Source organism: Erythrolamprus reginae, chromosome 6 (genome assembly GCF_031021105.1).
Source record: "Erythrolamprus reginae isolate rEryReg1 chromosome 6, rEryReg1.hap1, whole genome shotgun sequence".
Classification (NCBI taxonomy): Eukaryota; Metazoa; Chordata; class Lepidosauria; order Squamata; family Dipsadidae; genus Erythrolamprus; species Erythrolamprus reginae.
In genome coordinates this window covers 38,794,042-38,816,704 of record NC_091955.1, presented here as the reverse complement: position 1 = coordinate 38,816,704, position 22,663 = coordinate 38,794,042, and the positions used below count along the sequence as shown (strand labels likewise).

Here is a 22,663-nt window from a genome sequence, read left to right as displayed (position 1 = left end):
ACCAGTTGCGGCCCTATCTGGACCGGGACTCATTGCTCACAGTCACTCATGCCCTCATCACCTCGAGGTTCGACTACTGTAATGCTCTCTACATGGGGCTACCTTTGAAAAGTGTTCGGAAACTTCAGATCGTGCAAAATGCAGCTGCGAGAGCAGTCATGGGCCTACCTAGGTATGCCCATGTTTCACCATCACTCCGCAGTCTGCATTGGTTGCCGATCAATTTCCGGTCACAATTCAAAGTGTTGGTTATGACCTTTAAAGTCCTTCATGGCATCGGACCAGAATATCTCCGAGACCGCCTCCTGCCGCACGAATCCCAGCGACCGATTAGGTCCCACAGAGTGGGCCTTCTCCGGGTCCCGTCAACTAAACAATGTCGGTTGGCGGGCCCCAGGGGAAGAGCCTTCTCTGTGGCGGCCCCGGCCCTCTGGAACCAACTCCCCCCGGAGATTAGAACTGCCCCTACTCTTCCTGCCTTCCGTAAACTCCTTAAAACCCACCTTTGCCGTCAGGCATGGGGGAACTGAAACATCTCCCCCTGGGCACGTTTAATTTATGCATGGTATGTCTGTGTGTGTGACTGTTAGCATATGGGTTTTTTTAAATATTTAAATATTTTAAATTTGTCTGATTGCTTATGATTTGTTTTTACATGTTGTGAGCCGCCCCGAGTCTTCGGAGAGGGGCGGCATACAAATCTAAGTAATAAATAAATAAATAAATAAATATATTGTTGATTCTGTATACAGTGATACCTTGTCTTACAAACCCCTCGTCATACAAACTTTTCGAGATACAAACCCGGGGGTTAAGATTTCTTTGTCTCGTCTTAAAAATCCTTTCCGTCTTATGAACACGAGCCTGGGTCCCTGGGCTCTCTCTCTTTTTTTTTTTTAATAAATTTTATTGATTTTATAAGTTTACAAAAAACAAACATATAACAGTGCACAGTGCATGTGCCCATCACCAAACAACACACACACCCCATCACCCCCACCGCCCCTATAGGAGGATTCAAAGACTTTTGAATTATTTGTCTATCTATTGATCCTTGGCTCTATCTTGAACGCTTTTTTTTTACTAAAAGAGTGATTGTAGTTTATTTTTCGTATTTACATCACAGATTCTACTTAACATATAATCTTTTACCTTGTTCCATCGCACCATCAGCTTCTCTAGTTTATTCTCATCAAAATTATTTAATCTTATTTCCATAATTTCAAAATGTATGTAATCCACCATGTACCAATACCAATTCTGTAGTGTCCATTTTGTGGAGTCTTTCCATCCTAATACTATCACCGCTTGAGCACTTTCCAATGCTACAGTTTTAATTTCTTTAGATTCTCCTAGTTCGCTATATTTAATTAAGATTGCTGTTTCTTTTGTAATTATCCAATTAATATTTAACATTTTATTAATTTCATTCTGGACTACCTTCCAGAATTTCTGTATTTCTATACATTCCCAGATCATGTGCATAAAGATTCCTTTTTTCTGGCATCCATGCCAGCATTTACCTTTCTCTTTCCCCTGGAAGTATGCAAGTTGTGCAGGTGTATAATACCACTTATGTAAGATTTTTCTTCTCATCTCTTTAACTCTCGTATTTTTAATCTTATATATGTTTACTATTATTTCTTCCATTTCTCTTTCGTCTATTTGTAGGTCATCCTGCCAACATCTTGTTAAACTTTTAACTACCTCTTCTTGCCTCTGCAATAGCATTCTATATATGTTACTGGCTTGTCCTTTACTTTCATTTATCTTTACCCTTATTATTTTTTCCAAGTTATTTTCTTCTCGTAAGAAGGCTTCTTTATTCTCACTTTTATTTAAACATGTACATATTGCATTAATCTGCAACCATTGCTGTTTACCGATCAGCCATTCCAATCTAGTTCTACTAACTCTTCCATCTTTCTCATATAGCTGTTCCATTCTCATTACCCCTTTACTATTTAATATTTTAATGATTCTAATTAAATTAGCCTCATCCCCTATATTCAGTGCATGCAACGTTGATAGCTTGGATAACTTTATTCCACTTGTCCTCTGCCATTTAAGCCATATTTCTAAACATGCTTTAAAAGAATCACTTAGGGTACTGATTTCAATTCTATTCCAACTTTTAAATAATAATTCTTTATTATTTATATTATTAATTTCTCTTTCTAATTCTACCCATTTCTTTTCCCCCCATAACTGTAGCTCGATTAACCTTTCAATTTGAAATGCATTTCTATATATTACTAGAGATGGGCTTCCCCAACCTCCTTCTTTTTCTTGTGCATACTGCCAATGCTTCCTTATTCTAGATTTTTTCTCTCCTTCAATCCAAAAGTTTAGTCTATTATCCCATTCTCTTAATTTTGCCTCAGGAAAACTGCCCGGTAAAACTTGAAACAAATACATCATCTTTGGTATTATCATCATCTTAAGGGCCCTTATCTTAGCCATTCTTCCTAAATTTTTTCCCTTCCAATTTTTGATCTGCTTCTGGATTTTTTTCCATATTAAGTTATAATTGGCCATTGTTATTTTGGATGGATTTTTAAATAACCAAATTCCCAAATATTTCATTTTTTTACAACCTAATTTCAATCCTGAGATTTTTTGAATTTCAATTTGCTCTTTGGGGCCAGTATTTAAGCATATTATCTCTGATTTTTCTATGTTAACCTTAAGCCCAGATTGATCTTTAAATTCTTGAAGTAATATCATTATTTTTTTCATCATTTCAATTGGGGTTTCAGACATTACTATAGCATCATCTGCAAATAAGTTTAATTTCAATTCAAGTTCCCCTATTTGATAGCCTCTCCATTCCTTATCATTTCTAATTTTATTTGCTAAGGTCTCGATTGCTAATGCAAATAGCATTGGGGATAATGGGCAACCCTGTTTAGTTCCATTTTGAATTTTAATCATTTCTGTTCTATTGCCATTTACTCTAATTTGAGCTACATTATCCTTATATATTGTTTCTATAACTTTACAAAATTTATTTCCCATATTTAAATCTTTACATAGTTGAAATAGGTATTCATGATTAACTTTATCAAAGGCCTTATAAACATCTAATTTTAAAATGCTTAATTTCCTTTTGGTACTGGTAGCATGATGTAGAACATTAATCACGTTTCTTATTGGTTCAAAGATTTTCCTTCCTTTCACAAATCCATATTGATCTTCTCCAATTATTTTTGGTAATATATTCTCCACCCTATTTGCCAATATTTTCATAAATATTTTGTAGTCCTGATTTAACAAGCTAATAGGGCGATAGGAACTAGGATCCGTTAAATCACGATCTGGTTTTGGGACTGTTATAATTTCTGACATTTTCCACGTCTGTGGAGTTTCAAAAGTTTCCACTACATTATTAAACAATTTCTCCATATACGGTAATAATTCGTTCATATACACTTTATAATATTCAGCTGTAAAACCATCTGGACCAGGAGCTTTAGCAGGTTTCAATCCCTTAATAACTCTAGATATCTCCTCACTTGTAATTTTTGCATTTAACATTTGACTGTCCTCTTTCTTTAATTGCTTTTTAACCTCTGAAGTTTGTGAAACAACATACTCTTTTTTATATAATTCCCCATAAAAGTCTCTCATTATTTTTTCCATTTCTACAGTATTACGTTTTATTAGACCATCCTTATCTTTTAAAGCGGAGATAAAAGATTTCTCTTTTCTTTTTTTTAAATAATGTACCATTTGCTTCATAGATTTCTTGTTCCAGCTTCTAATTCTATGTTTCATAATCATCTTCATTTTATTCCAATTTTCCTCATCAAGTAATTGCAATTGCTTTTTCTTAAATGATAGTAATAAATTCCATTCTCTGTTTCTTGTAATTTTTAAAGTTTCTTGGATTAATTCTATCTCTTTTAATAGATTATTCCTCTTAACATTCCAGGATTTCCTAAGGAAAGCTTCCGTACTAATGCAGTTACCTCTCATCACTGCTTTATGTGTATCCCAGACTATTGTTTCTTTAACCTCGCCTGTTGCATTAATACTAAAAAATCAATTGAGTTCCTTTTGTAATTTAGTTCTGCTCTCCTCATTTGCAGAGACAATGGGGTTATACCTCCAAATTCTTTGTTTGTTACAAACCCCTATTTCTAACACAGCTAACATAGGAGCATGATCTGATAGCCAGATGGCTTTCACTTCTGCTTTCTTCAACTTAACCTTATTTGTTTTATTAATTAACATGTAATCTATACAGCTAAATTTATTATGTCTTGCAGAATAGAAAGTGTCTATTTTAACCACATTTTGATGAAGGTCCATCATATTAATTTTATTTAAATGTAACTTTTTCTTATCCCCCTTCCCTGTTGTTAATTCCAAATTAAAATCACCTGCTAAAACCACTATACCTTCGGCAAAATTATCTAATTTCCGTTTTACATTTATTATAAATTGTTTTGCATTTACGTTAGGGGCATAAATAACCGCTAGGGTTACTAGATTATTTCTTATTTTCCCCTTAATAAATAACATTCTACCATCCTTGTCTCTCTTAATATTGCTTAACTGAAAATCCACTCTTCTATGAACCATTATTGCCACCCCTCTGGATTTGTTCGTTCCTTTCGAATGATAAACTCTTTCCCATTCAATATTTGTTACTAATTTATTTGTTTTTTCCCTTCCCTTATGGGTCTCAGACAAGAATAAAATATCTGCCTTACAGTCTTTAGCCAGCTTCATGATTCTACATCGCTTTTTCTGTGATGAAAGACCATTTACATTGAGAGATAGAAGGCCTAAATCACCCATTTACATAAACTAAATGCATTTCCTCTTTCAACAAAACAGAGCCTACCGGAGAATTGTTTATTTTCCCAAAGAATCCACACCCTTGTGCCCCTCCCCTGACCTTCCCACAGGGGAAGGCAACGGAAAAAAAACCTTCCGTTACTGAGAGGCACTCTTAAATCTATGTTCCCTCTGAAAGCCCTCCCTTCTCCCCCATTTTACAAAACAATAAAAGATTCCCCCCTCCTTCCCTCCTCTCCCTTTATTAACTAGCGTGAACCCCCAACAAGAAGTACAAAAGTATGAAAAAAAAAGTTAATTAGTTGAAAAACTTAATACCATATTAGCACGACAACTCAGTTCAGTTTATTATTTTTTCTTCTGTCTGGTCACACGAGGCTGATCACGCTTCTCCGATTGCAGTGAGGCCAATTCTCTTTGAAGTTCGGCAATCTTCTCCTCCTTGGTTTGTTCTGACTCGCGAAACGGTTCTGCTGCATCTGGCCGGTCGATCGATGCCTGGGTCTGCATTGCTTCCTCTGGATTTAATCCCAATTGTAAAAGCAGCTTCCTTCCTTCTTCTAATGACTTTGCCTGGAAAAATTTAGTATCTTTAAACACAATAATGGTGGCAGGATATCTCCAAGAAAATTTAATCCCATTTTCATACAGCTGAGAAGAGATCTCTCTCATCTGGTTTCTCATCTTGAGAGTCTCGGCAGATAAATCTTTTAAAACACGTATTGGAAAGGCTTTGTAGCGTAAGTTTAAAATCTGTTTGAGTTCTTTAAAAATATCTGCAGCTCTTCTTTCTGAAAGAAATCTGATAACAATGTCTTTTGAATCACCCCTGCGAGGTCCAAAAGCCCAATGCGCTCTTTCAAATTCTTGCAACTCACATGTAACTTTGTTCTCGATGAACCACTGGAGGATTTCTTGAATAAGTTGTTTGCCCCCCCCAAAATCTTTGGGGAAGCCTCTCAAGCGTATGTTAGCACGACGCTGTCTATCTTCAAGATTTATGATACGAATTTCCTGGCGAGATTTCCCCGCTTCCAGCTTTCCAATCCTTTGGTCTTGAGTTTTTGTTTGTTGTTTCAGTTCCGCCATTCCGGTTCCCAGTGCCGATAAATCTTTTTTCATCTCTTGGAGCAATTTGCCCATATCAGCAAAACCTTTAAGCAACGAGTCCATCTTCTCCTCCAGCTCCACAGCAGACGCCATCTTCGCTTTGTTCTTACTTCCCTCACCCAACCGCGTCAAAAAGAGTTATTTACTTCAACTTTTAACTCCTTCTGGTAAAGTTTTTCGACAGTTTATTCAGTTCACTCTCCTCTCAGTCCACTTTTAGTAAGCTAGAGAGGGTAGTTAAGGGTTAACTTTTATTTCTTTTTCTTCATGTGGGAGAGCTTTCCCTTGGTGCGTCAATCCTGGCGACGCATGCGTAGATTTTCCGGTCCCTGGGCTCTCTTACTGCGTGTGTGCTCACTTACTGATGCAGGGATTCTCCTGCCTTGTGACTACCCCTGATGGGATTTCCCATTCATTTCCCGCCCCCGCCGAGATTCCCTGCCTTCTGATTGCCAGCTGAAGCGCCTGGGATTTTCCCTTGGCTTTCCAGTGGCTGGCCCAGATGCCCCCCTTCCTCCTCCTTCTGGCCGGTGGAAGGTGAGGCACTGGGGGGCGAGGCGTCAGGCCGGCCCTCCTGCCCCCCCAGCCGAAAACACAAGGCGGTCCGCCGCTGGCGCCGGCTTGAGCCTCCCATTGCTCCATACCGCTTTGCCCTGCCTGTGATCCTGGCTCAAATGGGCGATGGCGGACCTCCGTTGTGTTTTCGGGGAGGCGTCGGACCTCAGTTGTGGGGGGGCCAGGAAGACCTTCCTGACTCCCTCCCCCAGCGCTTGGCCCAGGATGACAGGCAGGGCAAAGTGGCATGGAGCAAACAGAGGCTCAAGCTGCCACCAACTTGAGCCTCCCATTGCTCCACACCGCTTCACCATGCCTGTCATCCTGGATCAAGCGGGTGGCGGCAGACCTCCATTGTGTTTTCGGGGGGGGCAGCGGACCTCCGTTGTTTTCGGGGGGGCAGCGGGCCTCCATTGTGGGGGGGCAGGAGGACCTTCCTGACTCCCTCCCCCAGCGCTTCGCCCAGGATGACAGGTACGGCAAAGCGGCGTGGAGTAAAGGGAGGCTCAAGCCGCCGCCAGCTTGAGCCTCCCATTGCTCAACACCGCTTCGCCCTGCCTGTGATCCTGGCTCAAGCAGGCGGCAGCGGACCTCCGTTGTGTTTTCACATTGTGTCATCCATCGCCCACCGCCCCTTCATGCCAGAAGCCCGCGAGGGGTCAAAGCCAGGTGTGGGGAAGAGCGGAACTTCCTGCTTCGGGCTGGACAGGAGGAGCTAATTGGGCAGAGGTGTTCCCAGCCCAGCGGTGCTTTTACATTGATTCCTTTGATTTAAGGTCTCTGGCCGCTTAGCTCCTCCCCCGAAAGAAAAGCGCGGAGGCTGCCTGTCATCCTGGGCGAAGCGCTGGGGGAGAGAGTCAGGAAGGTCCTCCTGCCCCCCACAACAGAGATCCGCCCCCCCCCCCGAAAACACAATGGAGGTCCGCTGCCGCCCACTTGAGCCAGGATGACAGGCAGGGCAAAGCGGCGTTGAGCAATGGGAGGCTCAAGCTGGAGGTGGATCTCCATTGTGTTTTCGGGGGCAGAGAACCGCCATTGTGGGGGGGCAGGAGGACCTTCCTGACTCCCTCCCCCAGCGCATCGGCCAGGATGATAGGCAGCCTCCGCGCTTTTCTTTCGGCGGAGGAGCTAAGCGGCCAGAGACCTTAAAACAAGAGGAGGAGGAGGCAGGCAAGGAGGAAGAGGGGGAGGGAGGGAGGGAGGAGAGTTGTTTCTGCTTGAAGTTACAAATAGGGGTGGCGGCGCAGCGCGAATCTGGCAAGGGCTTCCCCAACCTTTCTCCAACCGCTGCCGGTCTCCCACAAGACGATCCTAGAACCCCAGTGGGGCCTCCCAGACACAAAAAATCAGAGAAGATGCATGCACAAATGACCCGTGCATTTCCCTCCTTTCCCTTCCAGTCATTGCAGCCGGACCGTAACTGTTGACAGCCTGCGCTGTCTCCCCTGGCCCCTGTCTCCCCCTCCCCCCCGAACGATCCGAATGCCAGCGGTAATGAGGCAAAAGGGGTGAGTTTTTAGCTTGCACACATTATTAGCTTTTCCATTGATTCCTATGGGAAACATTGTTTTGTCTTACGAACATTGTAGAGAGGCTTCCATTGTAGAGCAAACTGTTGACTTTTGACTTGCCTGCCTCCTACTAGACTGGTATTTTCATAAAGTTTTTTAATTTAATTTTCCCCCATACTATAAGTAAAGCATTCCTCACATAATGTCTATGAAAGTATCTGTGTACTGCACTCCTTCCATACCACAGAAAGGAATGCCATTCTAATAATAGTCTTCAATAATAGTCTTCTATGTCTCAAATTTATGAAATTCTTTCACCCATTTAAGTACAGATGCCTAATAATATAGCTCCCAATCTGGTAGGCCAAAAACCCCATTCCCTTTGGACTCCTGCAACATTTTCAATTTAATTCCCTTGCCAAATGTATTTCAAAATCATTTTATTCAATTTTTAAAAATATTTTTTCTCTGTTTTTTATCAGTATTGCTTGAAATAAGAAAAGTAACTTCAATAGCATGTTCCCTTTTATGGTAGCCACTCTCCCTATCTGAAAGTTGTAAGTTCTTCCATTTCTCCAGGTCCAACTTAATTTGTTGCATTAACTTTGTATTCTTATCATCTTTGATTGTTATACATCTTGCTGCTAAATAGATTCCTAATACAGTGGTACCTCTACTTACGAACCTTTTGAGATACGAACTGGGCGTTCAAGATATTTTTGCCTCTTCTCACAAACCATTTTTGACTTACGAACCCTTGCTTCTTTCGGCTGCTGCTGCTTCGAGCAGTGGCCAAAACAAGCGCTTTTAAGTTTGCAGGCTCTGTTGATCGCAAGGGAACTGGAGCCAGGCTTTTCCATGCGGGGTCTCCCCCCTCCCCCATCCCATCTGGTAGAAAACGACACGGAGGAGCCGCCTGGGGTGGTGGGTGGATAAAGCAAGGCTAGTGGAGTGCTTGGAGAGGAAGCAAAAGAGTGCGTGTGTATGGAGAAAAGTGAGTGGTGTCCTTTGAAACCAAGCGAAAGTGTGCGTGTGTATGGAGAAAAGTGAGTGGTGTCCTTTGAAATGAAGTGAAAGAGTGCAGATAGGGAGAAAAGTGAGTGGGATCCTTTGAAACGAAGTGAAAGAGTGCCTGGGGTGGTGGGTGGATAAAGCAAGGCTAGTGGAGTGCTTGGAGAGGAAGCAAAAGAGTGCGTGTGTATGGAGAAAAGTGAGTGGTGTCCTTTGAAACCAAGCGAAAGTGTGCGTGTGTATGGAGAAAAGTGAGTGGTGTCCTTTGAAATGAAGTGAAAGAGTGCAGATAGGGAGAAAAGTGAGTGGGATCCTTTGAAACGAAGTGAAAGAGTGCGTGTGTAGGGAGAAAAGCGAGTGGTGTCCTTTGAAACGAGGAAAAAGAGTGTGTGTATGGAGAAAAGTGAGTGGTGTCCTTTGAAACCAAGCGAAAGTGTGCGTGTGTATGGAGAAAAGTGAGTGGTGTCCTTTGAAATGAAGTGAAAGAGTGCAGATAGGGAGAAAAGTGAGTGGGGTCCTTTGAAACAAAGCGAAAGAGTGCGGGTATAGGGAGAAAAGCCAGTGGGATCCTTTGGAACATGGCGAAAGAGTGTGTGTGTAGGGAGAAATGCGAGTGGAATCCTTTGAAATGTACCGAGACGTTTCTTCCTACATATGCACTCTTTTGCCTCATTTTAAAGGACACCACTCGCTTTTCTCCCTATACACGCACTCTTTTCTTCATTTTAAAGGATCCCACTCGCTTATCTCCCTACACACGCTCTCTTTCACTTTGTTTCAAAGGACACCACTCACTTTTCTCCCTACACATGCACTCTTTCGCCATGGCTCCAAGCACCCCGCTCGCTTTTCTCCCTACACACACACCTTTTTACTGCCCCTCCCCACCCTTTGTTCACCTGTCTTCTAAAGTTTTGAATTTTTCTAATGGATTTGCACGCATTATTCGCTTTTACATTGATTCCTTTGGGAAAATTTTTTACGAACCTTTCTACTTACGAACCTTGTCATGGAACTAATTAAGTTCGTAAGTAGAGGTATCACTGTATTTCAATTTATTTACTATCTGGAGGTTATCTTCTTTGACAATTCATTTCTCTGTTTTTCTGTAAGATTTCTAACTATTATTTTAGTTTTTCTTTAGTTTAAAACCTGCAACTTCCTCAATTTCCCTATTAATCTAGTGCTGATTTCTAAAGGTTCTCCTGATATAAAAACTACCATATTTTTCGGATTAGAAAATGCACTACTAGATATGACGCACCAGGATTTTGAAGAGGAATGTAAGAAAAAGTTTTTGTTCTCCCCAGCCCCAGGAGCATTCTGCAGGCCCGCTCAGTTTTCATCTGTTTTTACAAAAAAATGGGGTGCAGAGAGTTTGGGAGACTTGCAGAATGCTGCTGGGTGCTGGGGGAAGGGAAAATGCCCCCATTTTTGTGAAAAAGTGGCTCTTTTTTTGCAAAAATGGGGGCCTTTTTGCCTTTCCCCAATTCCCAGAAGCATTCTGCAGGCCTCCCAAGTCTTCTGTGCACCATTTTTCCACACAGTTTTGCAAAAAATGGGGCACCGAGAGGGTTTGGGAAGCCTGGACAGTGCTTCTGGGAAAAGACAAAACACCCTCAGTTTTGTGATAAATGGGTGAAAAATGGGGGTGTTTTTGCCTTCCCCTAGCCCCCAGAAACAGTCTGCAGGTCTCTGCACCACCTGTTCTTGCAAAAAACAGGTCCATTTTTTCGCAAAAATGGGGTGCGGGGACGGGCCCTCAGGAGGCCAAGAATGGCTGTATTCGATGTATAAGACACATCAATATTTCCACCCTCTTTTGGGGGGAGGAGGTACGTCTTACATGCCAAAAAATACGGTCTGCAAATGTTTGTAGTTTATATATACAGTAGTACCCCTAGATACGAGCATAACTGGTTTCATAAGGGAGCTTGTATCTCGAGGCAACTCGTATTCTGGAACAAATAACTTTTTTCCCCTCGGAGATAACCAAAAGCAAGGATTCTTGCGCCACCTAGTGGACACTCGGCTCGTATCCCGAATTTCAGCTCGGGAGTAGAACAGAAATGTCTCTCCCCTCCTAGCTCATATCTGGAAATACTCGCATGTAGAGCAACTCGTATCTAGAGGTACTACTGTATATATATATATATACATATAGATATACATATATATATATATCCATTCCTCTTATTTCTGGATCCTGTCTAATATTTCTACTTAACACTTCCAAAAACACTGGGGATAATGGACATCCTTGTCTCATTATGCCTTTTTTTATATGGAAATTTGTCACATCTCCATTCAGTGTCACTTTTGCTCTCTGGTTTGTGTAAATTGCCTTAATCATATTTATATATTTTCCCTCCAAAGTCCATACATTTTAATTGTTTAATAAATTGCCAATTTACATTGTCAAATGATTTCTGAGAATCTAAAATGATCAATGCTAGTTGGTGTTACCAACCAGTGTATCTAAAAGTCCTCTCACATTATTTCTAATTTGTCTTTTAGGTAGAAATTTGGTTGGTATGTATAAATTTATTCAGAAATCTCTTGAGTGTTTCAATTAGTATTGAGGCAAATATTTTGTAATCTGCATTTAGTAAGGATATTGGTCTACAGTTCTTTATTTTTGTTAGATCTACATCCCCTTTTAGAATTAAAGTGATTTTAGCTTCTATCCATTTGTGTGGCATGTTAGTTTCTGTTGTACATACTCCTGATCAGTTGGAGGATGATGAAGATATTGAGGACTCGGATTCAGATAGTGTTTATGAAGTAGTGGGGGGCCCGGGGTTACAGGTAGTAGAACAGGTGGGAGGCCAGCCACAGGATGGGGCTATGAGTTCAGGATCTAGTGAGGGAGAATCAGATGCTCGCTGGGTTAATCCTAAATTCAGAAGGATTCAGAAATGTAGAGAGCAAAGGTCTGGAAGAAGATATTAAGGAGAGGAATGGGTTAAATATTGTAATGAGGTAATTGGCACGTCAGGGGGCTAGTGGAGAAGAAGGGTGGAGTTTCAACCTTGCTGAAAAGAAATAAGCCAAAGTATTTTGTATAGTATTTAGTCAGTGCTGCTGTCTTTTTTTATAGCTATGTAGTTAGGAAATAAATCTTGTCTAAGTGAAGCAGGAAAAGGAATGTGAGAAATGCAGCTAAGAGAGATATAACGGACTGAGTGACGTCTGGAATGTTTGAAGTTCAGGAGAGCAGAGAAATAAACGGAGTTGCTTTATTCATGAAATGATGCATTTAATGACAGTTATTTGTAATTACTAAACTTCTACCAGAAACCAGAACAGTTTCTAATAAACCTTCATTATATACTTCTAACATTGACAAGCTCAATGTATCTTGTAAATCTGAAAAAAACTTCTGGTGGTAAGCCATCTGGACCTGGCTTGTTTTGTTATTCTTTTATCTTTTAATCGCCTCTATTAATCAACCTATTCTTCATCATTGCTGACACATTTGCTAAATTGGCATTTTCCAGTTATTGTATTATTTTTTCTTCTGGGATATTTTCATGGTCTTATAGAACTCCTGAATTATATATTTTTTCTTATCCATTTGACTGTGTAATGTACCTTCCTTGTCCTGCAGTTTACTTATCCTTTTCTTCTCTTTCTCCTTCAGTTTAGAAGCTAGTCACCTTCCAGGTTTGTTATCATTTTCAACATTTTTTGTTTTGTTCTTTTTATTTGCTGTGCCAATTCTTCTTCTAGGGTCTTTTGGCTTTGCTTCTTTCTCTTATTTTTCTTCACAATAAAAGTTATAGCTAATCCCCTCATGTATGCTTTCACTATGTCACAAATGTTTTGTAATGAAGTCTACCCACTCCTGTTCTCTTTTTTAAAAAATCCATTTTCTTTTCACATCATATGTAGGAATTCTGTATCTTTTAATATGGATTGATTCATCTCACTCTTCTCTTTTGTCCCTTTCAACTAATTTTTATTGGATTGTAGTCAGCCCATAGATTTATTTCTATTTCTCCCCTTTGCACATTTGTGCTTAATTCCGATGACATCCAGAGCATATCTATTCTAGATCAAGATTGATGTCTATAAGAGTAAATTGTGTATTGATTTTTTCCCTGGGTTCATTTCTCTCCACGTATCCTATATACATACCATATTTTTCAGAGTATAAGACACACCTTTTTCTCCCCTAAAAGAGGGTGGAAATGTTGGTATGTCCCATACACCAAATATGGCCATTTTTGCTGTCCCAAAGCCCCATTCCCACGTCCCATTTTTGAAAATAGGGTGTGGAAAGCCTGCAGAGAGCTCCTGGATGCTGGGGATGGCAAAAATGCCCCAGTTTTTGTGAAAAACAGACCTTTTTTGCCCATTTTTTTTCACAAAAATTGAGGCATTCTTCCTTCCCCCAGTCCCCAAGAGCTCTCTGCTCTCTCCTAGACTCTTTGCCCACCCTATTTGTGTGGAGAAATCATGCAAAATATGGCCCCTTTTCACAAAAACCTCATCATTTTTGTCATCCCCCAGCACCCAGGAGCTCCTTGCAGGATTCCCAGACCCTTTGCCCATCCACTTTTTGCAAAAAAAATCCCCAGTCCTAATTACCCCATCTAGCATGACTGGAGGAGGAATTGTGTGAGTTGAAGTCCACAAAGCTGTCAAGTTTGAATTTGTCAAAAGTGTACATGTTTGTAAAAAGTATTCTGCTACACTGCAACATCCCATGTGTCAAATCAAAAGACAAAGTATATGACAAATCAAACTCCCTCCAATTCATTCAATCTTCAGTATCTCAGTCAATTAAGTTTACAATCCATAAGGCCCACTGTATCCCAAATCTTTAGTACTCCAATATACCAGTAGTCCACAATCCAATGTCAATCCATACAGGCCATTCTTTATGGAGAGAATCAAAGAGTAGAAAAAGAAAAAGGAAGAATAAATATCCTTTGGAATGTCTTTTATACTGTCCTATCTTCTATCAATTAGTATTTGTAACCTACAAGGCCCATTGTGTCCCGTCTTTAATACTCGAAAACTCCAAGATATCAAGATAAATTCAAAATCTCCTTCTCATGTTCTCAAAATACATTTTTTCTTTCCATTTTTCCCTTCAGTCAAGCAATAGTATTTGTCATCCACCATGATTCAGAAGTTCTTCTCTATAGCTATCTATCTCACTTTTCCCACGTTGACTTACAAAACAAATTCTGTCTTCAATCTTTTTCTAAACACTTGGTGCACCAGTTCTCAAAACAAAGTATTTAAGTCTCTTCCAAAATATTTTGATGCACTAACTTTGCCCCTAGCTGTCAGCCTAACTCTTCCCCCTACCCTCCCCTTTCCACTGTGAGTTTAAAAATCAAGAAATAGAGGAAAAACTTTCACTTACTATAGCTAAAAGCATAAGGGAAATAACTCAATGAAGTGCATATTATCCATATCCATATCTTGGGTAGTGCTTATCTTTTAAAATACCCAGTACAGTCTTTCTCTTACCTTGTTGAAATTAGATTTCTACTTACTTATCTTTCCATTCCTTCAGATGTGTATTCAGCTCGAAAGTTTCACTTATTACATTTCTTTGGAGAGAGAAATTCTCCCCCTCATCTCTGAACTCTCCCTTTCTTATGAATGCTTTTGAGGAACTTAACTTAATTCTGGGTAGAAATTAGGCAATCCTTACCCAAATCCAATACAGTGGAACCCCGACATAAGAGCTGCTCTACTTAAGAACAACTCGAGATAAGAGCTGGGAGGGGAGAGATATTTTTGTTCTACTTACAAGCCCAAATTCGAGATACAAGCGCCAAGGAGCTGTCTCCTGAAGCCAAACGCTAACTTCCGCGTTCGGCTTCAGGAGACAGCTGCGAAGCGGCGCACGTGTTTTAAAAGGTTGCAGCCGGCCTGGGGGGCTCGGGGGGGTGCTTGCAGCTTTCTTTCTTGCTCTTTTTCTTTCTCTCTTTTACCTTCCCTTCCTCTATTTCTTCTTTTCTTTCTCCTTCCCACCTTCTTCCCTCCCTCCCTCCCTTCACTCATTCCTCTCTTACTCTCCCCTTTCATAAGTTTCCTTGCTTCCTTCCTCTGTTCCTGTCCCTTCCCCCTTTCTTTCTTTCGTTCTTTCTTTCTTTCTTTCTTGCTCTTTTTCTTTCTCTCTTTTACCTTCCCTTCCTCTATTTCTTCTTTTCTTTCTCCTTCCCACCTTCTTCCCTCCCTCCCTCCCTTCACTCATTCCTCTCTTACTCTCCCCTTTCATAAGTTTCCTTGCTTCCTTCCTCTGTTCCTTCCTTCCTTCCCACCCTCCGTCCATTCATTCACCCATTCCTCTCTTGATCGCTTAAAGCCGGTCCCTGGTGCAAAAAGGGTTGGGGACCTCTGTCCTACAGGATTGGGTGGCAGAGAAGTTGAACATATGTAAATTTAAAAGTTTAAGAAAGTTTACAAGTTAAGTGAAAGAAACTTCATTATTCATTTATATGTACATGTACATTTCTTCATTAAAAACATGTCTTTCTGCATAATTTAGACTAACTTTGTGAGTTTTTTGAGGGCTGGAACCAATTAAAATTATTTACATTAATTCCTATGGGGAAAAGTCGTTCGAGATAAGAGCTGCTCGACTTAAGAGCCCAGGTCCGGAACGAATTAAACTCGTATCTCGAGGTACCACTGTACACTGTTTCTCTTTCCGCTTCTCTCTGTGCTTCTTTGTTCCAGCTGTCACAGCTCCAGTTCATATTTTAATGGCTAACTTCTTCCCTGCCTGTCAGGAAGATTCTCCGGATCGAGCAAAATGGACCGCTGTCCACTTTCGATCTACAGAGCCCCCCACCAACTTTGTCACCCCTACAGGGTAACTTTGGTTTCGAAGAGCCTCCAGACAGGTAGAAATCAGTTGGGTTCTATGGAGCTTCACTTGCCACAACTGTTTCACTATGCTATCGGTGCAGTCTCCTAAATAGTTTTTTACTGTTCTGATTTCCTACTGTTCTCTATATTTTGACTGGAGGTCAATGGCAATATGTTGTGATATCACAAGAAGGATATTCAATCACTTTTATTTGGAGTTATTTTAAAGGGTGGCATAAGTGTTTTAACTTGGGAACTTTTAAGCTCATCTATGCGTGATTAATCTATGATTAAGATACTGTACTGAACTAACTGAGCTAGAACTTCATTTTAGTCATGAAAACCAGCTTGATCTTGTGCCAGTTCATAGGAACAATGGCTAATCACTTCTGAAAATGAGTTGTCACTATAGTTGCCAAAAGTTGCCAAAAGTCAAAAAGGGTATAAAAATTATTAAACCATATTGCTAAAGAAACTTATAGATGACTTTGCTGCAAGGATTAAGCAAAACTTTTGTTAAAAATGTGCTGCATTTTACAAACTTTATAACATCCAAACATTTGGAGAAAATTAGTAAGTACTTAAGTATGGAAGATTTAATAATATATAACTATCAAACCATGGGTTTAAAAAAATAAACAATTAATAAGTAGTCAATGAGAAATCTCAAACAAAACAAATCCAATAGAACTATCTAAGTAAAATAAGCTTGTTTTCATTGCAAATATTAAAAGCATATGTGGAATTTAAATATTTAAATTTAAATATTCATTCTATCCACATGTATACAATACAATGAAATAACTGAAGAAATTCTGTCAGGAAAATTCTTTCCTTGAATAAAGCATTCAAATTAATTGATAATATTTCTTCAAACTAGAATACATTATTTTGGTTTACTTTTTAAATAATGATTATGAACCTTTAAATTGAATGCAAAAGCTAGCCATTTCATGGAACATATCAACAGTATTAAATACTCACCACTGGCATGCAAATTTTTCACTGTCAATTTCTACTATTCCTGGTGGTGGAGCAACATGTTGTGATGCTCTTGGTGCTATGAAAAGAAATAAGAATTATCAATTTTATATAAAAATTATATCATCTTTGGATAGCTTCATTTACTCTTTAGAAGGCTTAGAAACGCTACTGATATTGTTCACTTTCCATTTAAAATTAAGAATGCTATCCATGCAGAGAGATTAATACACAGATTGCAATTGCTCCAAATTTCGGGATGGAATTCATGCATGATGATTTTTTTGGTCATCTAATAATTTTGCTGCATTTTACTGCCTGGAGATTCCCCAAAATCTAAGCTAAGTTTCAAGGTTCTTGTAGGGTGAAGCTATCCTATACCCTTCTATCTGGGGTCTACCCATCCTCTTCCATTTAGTCTTCAGGAGGGATGCACATGGAGTGCTAAGAGAGGAAGGTGATACTCATCTAGCCAGACAGTCAGCCAAATCAACTTTGGTGATCAGTGGGTTGATAAATGTCACAGTCAGACTGCTCTCGGTTCTGAGAGGAATTATGTTATGTTATTTTTTACTTAAAGCACTCATAACTTAAAAATCTAGCTATCAAATATTGCAGCTTTAGCCAAATGAGACCATGAAGAAAAAAATAAGTTCAATCAATCATTCTAAACTTCATGTTTACACATTCACAAGGAATTAAGAAAATTAGACACTGTTAAATATTTCATTTCATTTCATTATTCCATTCTATTCATTCGTGCAATCTACTGCACACCCATCTTACCATAGGGTAACTCAGGGAAGTTTACAACATTAAAAAGACAAAAGTATTAAAAAAATAGATGATATAAAAATAAATAATATAAATAAAATACTATAAAGATCGAAATATCCAGTCCTAAAGGGTGGGGGCACGGGTCAGGGGGTAGAATGAGAAAGGGATGGGATCTGTTATTAATTTATCAACCACCTCCATTGTGAAATCCCTCCATTGGAGTCACAAGCCAATTGTCAAGACTTTAGAATCTTGCAGAAGATCAGGAAGGTTAGAATCAAGTTCACTCCAGAGGGCAAGATGTTCCAAAGGGAATGTACAATGTCAGAGAAGGTTCTTCTCCTGCTCCCCATCAGCTGCAATACCATGGCCAAAGGGTCTCGAAGCATATCTCCTCTGCTGGCATTCCAATAGGATGAGACAATCCCTCAAGTAGCCTTGACCTATGCCATAAAAGTCTTTAAAGCCAGTCAGACTCATGGAGCAATGGTGTTACATGGGCACTCCTGAGCCCCTAGAACTGTCTGTGCCACTACACTCTGCATCAACTGTAACTTCTGAATGCTCATCAGTAGCCCCATGTAGAACGTGTTGCAATAATCCAACTGTAACATGACTAAGGCTTGAATGATTGAGTGCAGGGACTCCTGATCCAGGATAGGAGCACAAATTGAAGTTATGCAAATACTTCCCCTAGCTGTGACTACCACCTGCTCTTTCAGCAGAAATTGTGAGTCCAGGAGAGTCCCCAAGTTATAGACTGGATCCCTTTGGGGTAGTGTCACCCCATCCAGAACTAAAAATGATCAAAGTCCTGGGTCTTGAGGCTCTATGTGTTCAAAGCCATTTGGTCCTGACAAAGTTCAGTAGAAGCCTGTTGTCCCCCATCCAGGCCCCCACAGCCTCTAGGCGCAGCAAGAGGGCAAACAGCATCACTTTGGATGACCAGATAAGAGCTGGATTATTGTCAGCATATCGCAGGTACCTCAACCCATGGTGATGGATGATCTCATCCAACGGCTTCATATAGGTGTTAAAAGGAGAGAGTACTGAATCCTGCAACATGCCATTATTATAATTTTTAGTCCAGTATTAGGACTAGCAAACCAGCATTATGAAGGAGATAACAGACATAATGTTAGAGTGACTGAATGTAATCTTTCATTGTTCCTGTAACACAGAAGAACTATCAGAAGACTGAAATAGAGCTGATAGATTGGTTCTAATCTACCAAAAGGGGAAGAAATGGATCCAAGAAATTAAAGCCCAATCAACCTATTTTTTTACTATTGACCAAATCACCACAGCTACAATACAATTAAAGCAACAATAAACTGTGCTAAGAAGTATTGCAGAAAGAATATAAATAAATAAATAAATAAATATATACTCTGTATACAAAAAGTATTTATATAACATAGCAGTGACTATTTCTGAAAATAAATCACCTAAGTACAGTGGTACCTCGTGATACAAACCCCTCGCCATATGAACAATCTGAGATATGAACCCGGGGTTCGGAAATGTTTTGCCTCTTCTTTCGAATTTTTTCTGTCTTATGAACCCGCCGCCCGAACGCCGAACCCAGAAGTTCAGCAAAAGTTCGGGGGCGGCGTTCGGGTTCAGGAGGACGCTGAGAAGCCCCACTGCCTGGCTGTCAGCTTTTCAAAAGAGCCACGGAGCTGTCGGGCTGGTCGGGAGGCTCAAACGGAGGTGGGGAATCCCGATAGGTAATTCCATAGGTGGAGCTTTGACGTCACGAAGACGTACTTCCTGGCCGGCCGAAATGTGGACTCCAGGAAGGATGTCATCGTGACGTTAAAATTCCGTCCATGGAATTCCCTATCGGGATTCCCCACCTCCGTTTGAGCCTCCCGACTGGCCTGACAGCTCCGCGGTTCTTTTGAAAAGCTAATAGAATAATGATCTCTGGCGGGTCTGGGACAGGGGCTTGTCCTCTGTCCTGATGCTTCTTGACCTGTCAGCGGCTTTCGATACCATCGACCATGGTATCCTTCTGCGCCGGATGGAGGGGCTGGGAGTGGGAGGCACTGGTCTCCAGTGGTTCTCCTACCTCTCCAGTTGGTCACAGTCGGTGTTAGTGGGAGGTCAGAGGTCGATCTCTAGGTCTCTCCCTTGTGGGGTGCCTCAGGGGTCAGTCCTCTCCCCCCTGCTATTTAATATCTACATGAAACCGCGGGGTGAGATCATCCAAGGGCATGGGGTGAGGTATCATCAATACGCCGATGATACCCAGTTATACATCTCCACCCCATGTCCAGTCAACAAAGCAGTGGAAGTGATGTGCCGGTGCCTGGAGGCTGTTGGGGCCTGGATGGGGGTCAACAAACTCAAACTCAACCCAGACAAGACGGAGTGGCTGTGGGTCTTGCCTCCCAAGGACAATTCCATCTGTCCGTCCATTACCCTGGGGGGGGAACTACTGACCCCCTCAGAGAGGGTTCGCAACTTGGGCGTCCTCCTCGATCCACAGCTGACATTGGAACATCATCTTTCGGCTGTGGCGAGGAGGGCGTTTGCCCAGGTTCGCCTGGTCCACCAGTTGCGGCCCTATTTGGATAGGGAGTCATTGCTCAGTCGCTCATGCCCTCATCACCTCGAGGTTCGATTACTGCAACGCTCTCTACATGGGGTTACCTTTGAAAAGTGTTCGGAAACTTCAGATTGTGCAGAACGCAGCCGCTTCCAAGATTCACCCACGTTTCTTCAACACTCCGTGGCTTGCAGTGGCTGCCGATCAGTTTCCGGTGACAATTTCAAAGTGTTGGTCATGACTTTTAAAAGCCCTACATGGTATGGGACCAGATTACCTCCGGAACTGCCTGCTACCACACGAATCCCAGCGACCAATAAGGTCCCACAGAGTTGGCCTTCTCCGGGTCCCGTCAATTAAACAATGTTGTTTGGCAGGCCCCAGGGCAAGAACTTTCTCTGTGGCTGCCCCCGCCCTCTGGAACCAACTCCCCCCGGAGATTAGAACTGCCCTCACCCTCCCTGTCTTTCGTAAACTACTCAAGACTCATTTATGCCGCCAGGCATGGGGGAGTTAAGATATTCCTTCCCCCTAAGCCATTACAAGTTATGCATGGTATGTTTGTGTGTATGTTTGGTTTTATTATAAGGGTTTTTAGTTGTTTTATTAATTGGATTTCTACATGCTGTTTTTATCATTGTTGTTAGCCACCCCGAGTCTGCAGAGAGGGGCGGCATACAAATCCAATAAATAAATAAATGAATGAATGAATGAATGAATGAATGAATGAATGAATGAATGAATAAATAAGTCTAACTAATACAAAAAAGAAAAATCTAACTATGATCAGATCGATACAGAAATACAGTTTATAATACTCTGCTAGCTTATAAAATCTACATCTATATTTCCATTTTTATATTATAGTTCACATAATTAAAATAAATTCTAATATCCATAAATTTTATCAATATACTACTAAGATATAACGTTCGGTTTTATATTTTCATTTTAGTAATACAGTAGTACCTCATGATACGAACCCCTCGTCATACGAACTTTTCAAGATACGAACCCGGGAGTTAAGATTTTTTTGCCTCGTCTTAAAAACCCTTTCCGTCTTACGAACACGAGCCCAGGTCCCTGGGCTCTCTTACTGTGCGTGTGCTCACTTACTGATGCAGGGATTCCCCTGCCTTGTGACTACACCCAATGGGATTTCCCATTGGTTTCCCGCCCCCGCCGAGATTCCCCGCATCCCAACTGCCAGCTGAAGCACCTGGGATTTTCCCCTGGCTTTCCAGCGGCTGGCCAAGTTGCCCCCTCCCTCCTCCTTCTGGCCGGCGGAAGGCAAAGCGCTGGGGGTTGGGGTGTCAGGCCGGCCCTCCTGCCCCCCCAGCTGAAAACACAAAGGCGGATCGCCACTGCTGCCACCGCCAGCTTCAACCTCCCATTACTCCACGCCACTTTGCCCTGCCTGTCATCCTGGCTCAAGCTGGAGGCGGCAGACCGCCTTTGTGTTTTTGACTGGGGGGGAGCAGGAGGACCTTCCTAACTCCCTCCCACCAACGCTTCGCCCAGGACAACAGGCAGGGCGAAGCAGCATGGAGCAAAGGAAGGCTCAAACCGCTGGCGGCTTCAGCTTCCCATTGCTCTGCGGGCGGCGGCAGACTGCCTTTGTGTTTTTGGCTGAAGGGGGGAGCAGGAGAACCTTCCTAACTCCCTCCCCCCAGCACTTCGCCCAGGACAACAGGCAGGGCGAAGCAGCATGGAGAAAAGGGAGGCTCAAACCGCCGGCGGCTTCAGCTTCCCATTGCTCCACGCCGCTTCGCCCTGCCTGTCATCCTGGCTCAAGCGGGCGGCGGCAGACCGCCTTTGTGTTTTTGGCTGGGGGGGAGCAGGAGAACCTTCCTAACTCCCTCCCCCCAGCACTTCACCCAGGACAACAGGCAGGGTGAAGCAGCGTGGAGCAAAGGGAGGCTCAAACCGCTGGCGGCTTCAGCTTCCCATTGCTCCGTGGGCGACGGCAAACCGCCTTTGTGTTTTTGGCTGGGGGGGGAGGAGAACCTTCCTAACTCCCTCCCCCCAGCACTTCGCCCAGGACAACAGGCAGGGCGAAGCAGCGTGGAGCAAAGGGAGGCTCAAACCGCTGGCGGCTTCAGCTTTCCATTGCTTGCGGGCAGCGGCAGACCACCTTTGTGTTTTTGGCTGGGGGGGAGCAGGAGGACCTTCCTAACTCCCTCCCCCAACGCTTCACCCAGGACAACAGGCAGGGCGAAGCAGCGTGGGGCAAAGGGAGGCTCAAACTGCTGGCGGCTTCAGCTTCCCATTGCTCCGTGGGCGGCGGCAGACTGCCTTTGTGTTTTTGGCTGAGGAGGGGAGCAGGAGAACCTTCCTAACTCCCTCCCCCCAGCACTTCGCATAGGACAACAGGCAGGGCAAAGCAGCATGGAGAAAAGGGAGGCTCAAACCGCCGGCGGCTTCAGCTTCCCATTGCTCCACGCCGCTTCGCCCTGCCTGTCATCCTGGCTCAAGCGGGCGGCGGCAGACCGCCTTTGTGTTTTTAGCTGTGGGCGGAGCA

General features: G+C 42.2%; 1 protein-coding gene across 6 annotated transcripts in view; it reads right to left on the bottom strand.

Moving 5' to 3' along the window:
- The window catches only part of ARID2 (AT-rich interaction domain 2), a 453,518-nt gene that overhangs the window by 176,435 nt on the left and 254,420 nt on the right, over positions 1–22,663 (bottom strand). For all 6 annotated transcript variants that reach the window (XM_070755580.1, XM_070755575.1, XM_070755576.1 and 3 more), the window contains one exon: positions 16,815–16,890. In XM_070755580.1, coding sequence (XP_070611681.1) covers positions 16,815–16,890 — 76 coding nt within the window. The remainder of the gene's footprint in view (positions 1–16,814; positions 16,891–22,663) is intronic.